At 49.7% G+C, this 9076-nt stretch overlaps 1 protein-coding gene across 1 annotated transcript in view; it reads left to right on the top strand.

Moving 5' to 3' along the window:
- Positions 1–1021: 1021 nt before the first annotated feature.
- The window catches only part of MTOR (mechanistic target of rapamycin kinase), a gene marked incomplete at both ends in the record, with an annotated part of 135011 nt that continues 126956 nt past the window's right edge, over positions 1022–9076 (top strand). Inside the window, 5 exons of the mRNA XM_080691283.1 lie at positions 1022–1183; positions 3309–3417; positions 4772–5004; positions 5602–5802; positions 7433–7567. Of these exons, the coding sequence (XP_080547409.1) occupies positions 1022–1183; positions 3309–3417; positions 4772–5004; positions 5602–5802; positions 7433–7567 (840 nt within the window). The remainder of the gene's footprint in view (positions 1184–3308; positions 3418–4771; positions 5005–5601; positions 5803–7432; positions 7568–9076) is intronic.

Here is a 9076-nt window from a genome sequence, read left to right as displayed (position 1 = left end):
ACCAGCCCTGTTTTTTTTTTCTTTATTTTGAAGCAGGGTCTCACTGAGTTGCAAAGGACCTCACTAAGTAGCTGAGGCTGTCCGCAAACCATGGTCCTCCTGTCTCAGCCTCCCAAATACTGGGATTACAAGTGTGCGCCACCACATCTGGCTTTTAAGTACTTTTGTTGTTGTTGTTGTTGTTTTTGTGTGTGTGTGTGGTACTGAGTCTAGAACCCAGGGGCATTGTACCTCTGAGCTATACCTCCAGCCCTATTTTTTATTCTTTATTTTTGAAACAGGGTCTCATTAAGTTGCGGAGGGCCTCACTAAGTAGCTGAGGCTGCCTGTGAACCGCGATCCTCCGGTCTCAGCCTCCTGAATGCTGGGCTTACAAGTGTGCGCCACCACGCTGGCATTTTTAAGTACTTTTAAAAATGTTAATTCATTTGATCCTCACCTTGCTTAACCCATGAGTTAGGTACTATGATTCTCCTATTGTAGTTGAGGAACCAAAGAATTTTAAGTGTCTTCTTCCAGGTATGTAACTTTGGAACTATATTAATACTCATTCTAGCTCCACAGCCCACAATCTGACCCTATCTAGTGCACTGCCTCTTATTTATTTATGTGGTGCTGGGGACAGAACCCAGGGGCATTCTACTTCTAAGCGACACCTCCAGCCTGATTTTTTATCCTTTATTTTGAAACAGGGTCTCACTGAGTTGCAAAGAGCCTCACTAAGTAGTAGCTGAGGCCGGCCGTAAACCCGGATCCTCTTGTCTCAGCCTCCCGAATGCTGGGATTACAAGCGTGCATCACCACACCCGGCGACACTGCCTCTTTTAAACATCAATTATTATCGAACGAATCTAGGCCTTCTGTGAGTTCCTGGGTGATTTCTCCCAGCATTATAGAGCCTCCTACCGGACCTAAGCTGGGTGGTGATCTGCATGGAGGAGCCAGGGCCATAAATGAATGCATGACCGTAGTTTATCTGCAATAGTGAAGGAAGCTTCTCTCCAAAGAACCGGAGGACAAGATGCTTGGAACCGGACCTGCCGCCGCCACCACGGCCGCCACCTCACCCAGCAACGTGAGCGTTCTGCAGCAGTTCGCCAGTGGCCTGAAGAGCCGGAATGAGGAGGCCAGAGCCAAAGCTGCCAAGGAGCTCCAGCACTATGTCACCCTGGAGCTCCGAGAGGTGGGGCTTCTGCGACTCGGGGCCAGTTGTCGTGGGGTGTTGGGGCGTGGTGTGCCGTCACGGGTTTAGACCCCTCTGGTAGCTAAGTGAAAACTTTGGTTTTGGAAAGGCGCCAGCTCCTCCCGTCATTCCACACACAGGGTCCTTTGCATCGGCTGCACATTTCTGTGCTATTCTTGTGTTTATGATCTTATTTTAGGAGTCTGTTGTTTCTTTAAAAAAATTTTTCCCTACCATACACCCCCTTGTTTCTTTCTGTTTTGTTTCTTGTACTATTATTATTATTATTATTATTATTATTATTATTATTTTTTGGTGTGGTACTGGGGATGGAACCCAGGGGCTTCTACCCTTGGCCTACACCCCCAGACCTATTTTATATTTTATTTGGAAACAGGGTCTCTCTAAGTTGCTGAGAGCCTCACTCAGTAGCTGAGGCTGGCTTCCAACCTGCGCGATCCTCCTGTCTCATCCTCCCAAGTGCTGGGATTACAAGCGTGTGCTACCACGCCTGGCTATTACTATTATTATTATTGGTACTGGGGATTGAACCCAGAGACTTCTATTTCTGAGCTACACCCCCAGCAGCCACTTTTATTTTTTTATTTTCTTTTAATTTTTTGATTTTTACTTTTTTGTGGGTCTGAGGATGGAACCCAGGGGCATTCGACCTCTGAGCTATACCCCCTGCCCTATTTTTTTATTTTTTATTTTTGAAACAGGGTCTCACTAAGTTGCAGAGGGCTTCACTAAGTAGCTGGGGCTGTCCCCGAACCACGATTCTCCAATCTCAGCCTCCCAAATGCTGGGATTACAAGTGTGTACCACAACACCCAGCTCATTTTTATTGTTTTATTTTTTTATTTTTATTTTTTGTGGTACTAGGGATGGAACCCAGGGGCATTCTACCTTCGAGGTACACCCTAGCCCTATTTTTTAGTCTCTATTTTGAAACAGTGTCTCACTAAGTTGTGGAGGGCCTCAATAAGTAGCTGAGGCTGGCTATGAACCTGGATCCACCTGTCTCAGCCTCCCAAATGCTGGGATTATAAGCGTGCGCCACCAACGCCTGGCTTATTTTCTTTATTTTGAAACAAGGTTTTGCTGAGTTGCTAAGGATCTTACTGAGTTGCTGAGGCTGGCCTCCAATCTGTGCTCCTATTTCAGCGTCCCAATTACTGGGATTACAGGAATGTACCACCATGCCTGGCTTCTTTATATTTTTTTGTGGGGAGGGGGTACTGGGGATTGAAACCAGAGGCATTGTACTTCTAAATTGCTAAGGCTGGCTTCAAACCTGTGATCTCCCTGTCTTGGCCACCCAAGTACTGGAAATAAAGGCCTATGCCACCAAACCTGGCTTTTTTTTTTTTTTTTTTTTTTTTGTGGCACTGGAAATTGAACCCAGGGGTATTCTACCTCTGAGCCACACCATCAGCCCTATTTTATTTTAATTTGGAGACTGGGTCTCTCTAGGATGATGAGAATCTTACTGCCTGCTGAGGCTGTCCTTGAACCTGTAATCTTCCTGTCTCAGCTTCCCAAGTACTGAGATTATAGGTGTATGCCAGCACGCCCAGCTTTTTTGTCTTATAACAGTGATTGGACTGGGTTTGTAGGGTTGATAGTCTCAGGCTTGCTTTTTTTTTGCAATACTGGCAATGGAATCCAGAAGCATTCTACCTCTGAGCTACACCCCCAGATCTATTTTTTATTCTTTAATTTGAAACAGGGTCTCACTAAGTTACAAAGAGACTCATTAAGTAGCTGAGGCTGGCTGAGAACCTGTGATCCTCTTGTCTCAGCCTCCCAAGCACTGGTGTACAAGCATGTGCCACCATGCCTGGCTGCCTCCGGCTTTCTAAGTAGAGAATGGATTTAAGGGGCCTGACCTTAACCTTGTGCCCCTGGCATAAGAGTAGAGACTTAGTGATTGTTAAATGAATAGATGAATCGTGAGTTCAGTTGCACTACACTTTGACACTCTAGAAAAGGGCAGTATCTTTGTCTTCTTTAGTGAACTGTACCTGCTGCCTCTCAGGTCCTGATCTTGACATGTCAGCCCACCATTGCCCCTGCTTCAGGGAGACACGGGGAACTGTTCTGAGCGCGTATTCCTTTGCAGATGAGTCAAGAGGAGTCTACGCGCTTCTATGACCAGCTGAACCATCACATTTTTGAACTGGTTTCCAGCTCAGACACCAACGAGAGGAAAGGAGGCATCTTGGCCATTGGTAAGGACAGGTTCTGAGAACAGTGACAAGTGGGGATGCAGGGCGCGCGCCACTGTGTCTGCTGTGTCTGCGCGTTCAGCAGCCGCCGCTTAATACATGCTTAGTTTATCTTTGTTTAAACAAATTTCAGCTTTTTTAAAAAATTAATTAATTAAAGCCGGGTGTGGTGGCGCACACTTGTCATCCCAGCACTCGGGAGGCTGAGACCTGAGGATCGCGGTTCGTGGACAGCCTCAGCTACTTAGTGAGGCCTCTGCAACTCAGTGAGACCCAGTTTCAAAATAAAGAATAAAAAATAGGGCAGGAGGTGTAGCTCGGAGGTCAAATGCCCCTGGATTCCATCCCCAGACCCACCAAAAAAAAATTAATTAATTATTATTATTATTTTTTTTTTTGCAGTACTTGGGATAGAGATGAAACCCAGGGTTTTTTTCCACTGAGCTATGCCTCAGCTTGCCCTTCCTTCCTTTAGGGTCTTTCTGAGTTGCCTAGGATGGTCTCATACTTGAGATCTTCCTGCCTCGCCTCCTTAGTAGATGGGGTTGCAGGCGTGCACCACGGTGCCCAGCTTTTTAAAGAATTTTAAGGAGCCTATAACTTTTAGTGCACTTAATCGAGTATTAATTCTAGCAGCAGTCCTGGGATGAAGGCAAAACGGGTATTTTTAGGTGTGGAAACTGAGCTCAGCACCATTAAGTTTGTTTTCCAGGGCAGACAGCTTACTAGAGCTGAGACTAGAAGCCAGCCTTCTTTTCACTACCCCACGTTTTCTTTTGCTGGATCTGCTTTCACAGTAGAGCAGGGTTTTGTGTATTGGGACTCACGCATATGAAAGTCGAATCAGGTGCAGGCAATAAAAGGCAGGTCATTTTTAAGACCTAAGGACTAGTCATCAATCCTGTGAATTATTGTTCAGTCCTGGTTTGTTTTCCTTTTCTTCTTGGGGAAACACGTTATGAATGCTGAAGTGAGATCATTCTGCTCTCTGTAAGTATTCATGGTACAAATATCAAATCTACTGGTTGAAAAGCCGGGCGTGGCGGCACACACTTGTAATCCCTGCGCTTGGGAGGCTGAGACAGGAGGATCACACGGGTTCGAAACCAGCCTCAGCTACTCAGTGAGGCTTCCAGCAACTTAGTGAGACCCTGTTTCCAAATTTAAAAAAAAAAAAAGTGTGGGAGTATAGCCTGGAGGTAGAAAGCCTCTGGGTTCCACCCCCAGTACCACCAAATCTACTGGTTGAAAAGAAGTTTCCCCATCTTACCATCTCTAAGGCCACGTGCCGGCTGGCAGTTGCGGCGCGCACTCCTGGCCACGTGGCCCATCATCACCTCTGCCTTCTCTCTTCCAGCCAGCCTCATTGGAGTAGAAGGCGGCAATGCCACCCGAATCGGCAGGTTTGCCAACTACCTCCGGAACCTCCTCCCCTCCAGTGACCCAGTTGTCATGGAGATGGCGTCCAAGGCCATTGGCCGCCTTGCCATGGCGGGGGACACTTTCACAGCCGAGTACGTGGAGTTCGAGGTGAAGCGAGCCCTGGAGTGGCTGGGCGCTGACCGCAACGAGGGCCGGAGACATGCGGCTGTGAGTGCCCGCGGGAGGAGCGCGGCCAGGCGGGTGTGCTGGGCTGCCTTGTCTCCTTGCGAGGCGTGCCCTGGCAAGAGCGGGCTTGCTGGCCGGGACTCCGGGCCTCAGGATGAGCTAGGTGCTGCGTAAGAGGGTCTGGGCGTGGCGTGGGTGAGGAGCACCACTCAGACTTTCCCAGGCCCCCGCCCCCGGCAGCGCTCCGAGGAGGGAGCATGGTCGTGGACCCTGGTTGGAGTCTTGCCTTTGACACTGGCACATCTTTTACTTGGCACTCTCTGGCTTTAGTTTCTTCTCTGTTAAATGAAAACGGTAACAAGACTGACTGTGTGGTAAGTCTCAGGCACAGTTCTAGGCAGTCAGTTGTGTCTGCCCTTCAGAGCTTACATCCTAACGTCACTAGCATCCTGTGTTTGCAAATAGCATACGCTAGTGCATCCGAGCTGCTTGATCGGTTTATTTTACCGTAGAATTTCCTAGCTAGAAGGGTAAGTCACCTCTTTCCCTTGGGTGTAGAGGCTCTAGAACCACAGGAGATTGTCCTGAGGAAACAAAACTCCTGCTAGGAATGAGTTCTCTACCTGCCATTTTCTCCAGGTCCTGGTCCTCCGCGAGCTGGCCATCAGCGTCCCCACCTTCTTCTTCCAGCAAGTGCAGCCGTTCTTTGATAACATTTTTGTGGCCGTATGGGACCCCAAGCAGGCCATCCGCGAGGGAGCCGTGGCTGCCCTTCGTGCCTGTCTGATTCTCACCACCCAGCGTGAGCCGAAGGAGATGCAGAAGCCGCAGTGGTACAGGGTGAGGAGAGGGCTGCGCTCCGGCCCCAGCAAGCACGGCTACCTAGAGTCCCTGCTACAGGCCGGCAGCCTGGCCACAGAGCAGAGCCACGCTGGGACCAGCCTTCCACAAGCCTGCCACGTGCAGTAGGAATCAGTATTCACTTTATTATTGCATTCCATTAGAGCAAAGCTCCACTGAGAGCCACACATTTTATGTATCAGTAAGAATGCAGTAGGCCAGCTAAACCATGATTTAGTGTCTTTTTACCAAGTTTAGAAGACATCTCCTTTCAGAGATGTTAAAATAGGGAGAAGCTGGGTGTGGTGTCACATGCTTATAATCCCAGCATTCAGGAGGCTGAGACCAGAGGATCGCAGTTCACGGCCAGCCTCGGCTACTTAGTGAGGCCCCTCCACAACTTAGTGAGACCCTGTTTCAAAATAAAGAATAAAAAATAGGGTAGGGGGTGTAGCTTGGAGGCCGAATGCCCCTGGGTTCCATCCCCAGACCCGCAAAAAATAGGAAGAAATAGGTGTCTGGGAATCAGTCAAATATAGTCAGTATTGCCGGACATGGAGGCACATGCTTGTAATCCCAGCATTTGAGAGGCTGAGACAGAAGGATCACGGTTTGCGAACAGCCTCAGCTACTTAGGCCCTTCGCAACTCAGTGAGACCCTGTTTCAAACATAAAAAGGACTAAATAATAGGGCTGGGAGTATAGCTCAGAAATAGAATGTCCCTGGGTTCCATCCCCAGTACCAAAAAAAATATGTATTTATAGTCAGCACTAATTAAGTCAGTACTAACCTGGGTTCCCTCTGTTCCCTGTCGTGAGCTCTGTGCTGAGGGAACTTATTAATGCAGCCTGTATCACAAGAGGAGCCCTGGCGTCATACCTGGTGGTGCACACCTAAAATCCCAGCACTCGGGAGGCTGAGAAATTGCAGGTTCGCCTCCAGCCTCGGCAGCTTAGGGAGACCCTTAGCAGCTTAGGGAGACCCTGTTTCAAAATTGAAACAAAACAAAACGTTGCACTGGGATTATGGCTCAGAGGTAGAACACTCCCGTATTCCATCCCCACTAACACACACACACATACACATACACACACACACACACACACACCCTGAACGTGTCAGAAGACCCGGGCTCCATTCTTGCCTTTGCTGTAAAACCTGCACAAATCACTAAATTTCAAGCTGGGTGTGGTGGTGCACGTTTGTAATCCCAGTGCTTGGGAGGTTGAGACAGGAGGATCCGGGTTTGCGGCCTGCCTCAGCTGCTTAGTGAGCCTTCTGCAACTTAGTGAGATCTTGTTTCAAAATAAAGAACAAAATATAGGGCTGGGGTCATAGCATGGAGATCGGATGTCCCTGGGTTTCATCCCCAGTACCACATGGGGGGGAAAAATCACTGAATTTCTTTGATCCTGTTTTTTTAGGTATTAGATAGGAATGACAAAGGTATCTGCCTCAAGGGCTTCTGAGAATTGAAGCTAAATTAGGAGGTTGAAAAGTCAGTATTGTTGACACTGGCACCCAGCACTGGACAGGCACCACACACCTCAGATCCCCGTAGTGACGGGTGGGTCTGTGCTCCTCCTAACTTAGGGTACGGGGTAATCAGGGTATCCTGTCTCTACATAGCACACTTTTGAAGAAGCAGAGAAAGGGTTTGACGAGACCTTGGCCAAAGAGAAGGGCATGAATCGGGACGATCGGATCCACGGAGCCCTGCTGATTCTCAACGAGCTGGTCCGGATCAGCAGCATGGAGGGGGAGGTGAGAAGCTGTGCCGGGAGTCCAGCTCCCATCTGTGAGTGTGCCATGTGTGAGCAGGCAAGGAAAGTCCTTGCCCTCATGGAGCTAGGGGAAACAGTAAACAAGTCAGTAAGATACTCTCAGATAGCAACAAGTCCTCTGAAGAAAATAAACAATCAGTAGGACAGAAGGTAGTGGGAGAGGGAGGGAGTGGAGGCCCCGCGGTCGTGTTTGAGACCTGCTGACACGGGAGCCACCTTTCATCTGGCTGGGGGCTTTTCCAGGCAGAGGCTTCAAGACTTGGACACGCTGATGAAGCAGAAAGAAGGGAAGTGTGGCTTGTGCCTCCAGAGCAGGGAAAGAGGAGGGAGTGGGTCAGATCCACAGGCCGCATGGTTCCGGGCCAGCACTGGCTTCTCTTCTGCCGCAGTGGCAGATGCTGGAGGCGTGCATACAGGGGAGGGAGGGAGGTGTCACGCGCTTCTCACACCCACTGGGCTCGTGGGGACAAAGTGTGGAGAGGGAGGAGTGGCGAGGCAAGGGGTTAGGCAGGTTAGCTCCAGAAGATGCATTTAAAATACAAGGATTTCATTAGGGGACTCGCCTGCGGAGGAGACGAGGGAGCCGAGTCATATGCGCACCTGACCCCACGTGAACAGGAAGGGGAGGCAGCCTGGTCTCCTGGCGACCTCACGCCAAAGTCAGCCATCAGGGCAGCCTCGGCCCAGACTTGGGGAGGGTCTCGGCAGCGGCTGGAGCCCGTTGTCCTTTATGGTCCGTGTAGTTGGAGGTTGCATTCTCGGGGCTGCCTGGAAGCTCCAGCAGTATTCTGGCTAAGCCACTGTGGCAGTGCAGGTACTCGGAAGGTTGGATTCAGGATATGTTCAGGAGAAAGCGCCCTGTCTTCAAGACTTTCTGTGAATATCTGTTGGGTGGACTTTGATCTCCGAGGTCCCCGCTTTAGTAGACACTGCAGTCATCTGGAAGCGGCTCTGCCCTGGATGTGGGGCAGCACACACGGCTGGAGAGTGTCCTCTGCACTCTGTGTGGTTCAGGCAGGTACCCTCACCCTTTCCGCCTGATTCTCCTCACGTTGACAGCCTCTGGCCCAGCTCGTCGGACTCTTGTGGGCTTTCCTATACATGTGAGCTGCCCACATAGCACCTGACCGCGAGCGGGCATTCTGTAGATGGTAGCTCTCAGGGCTGCCCACTCAAGGGCGCCATGCTGCTCTCTCCTGTACCCCAGGCAGCTGGGCATCTGTTTCCTCTGGGTAAAACAGGATACTGTCGCCTAACACATGAGGTTGGCGTCAGATTTAAGTGCATGAGTTCTCTTGAAGGTGCTTTGTTAATTATAGAGAACTGCTCAAACACAAGGGCTATGTCACGATTTGTACACTCAGCTAACATGTATTAGTTGAGCCTCCAGTGTGTGCCAGCAGCATCGTGCCCTAAGAGCACTGGAGGGCACAGTGAACAAATTCTGCTGTAATGGGGGAAGATAGACAGTAGCCAGTCTGTACAGATA

Source organism: Muscardinus avellanarius, assembly GCF_963383645.1.
Source record: "Muscardinus avellanarius genome assembly, chromosome: 3".
Taxonomy (NCBI): Eukaryota; Metazoa; Chordata; class Mammalia; order Rodentia; family Gliridae; genus Muscardinus; species Muscardinus avellanarius.
The sequence above is the reverse complement of the archived record's forward strand: the minus strand, read 5'-3'. Positions and strand labels throughout refer to the sequence as shown.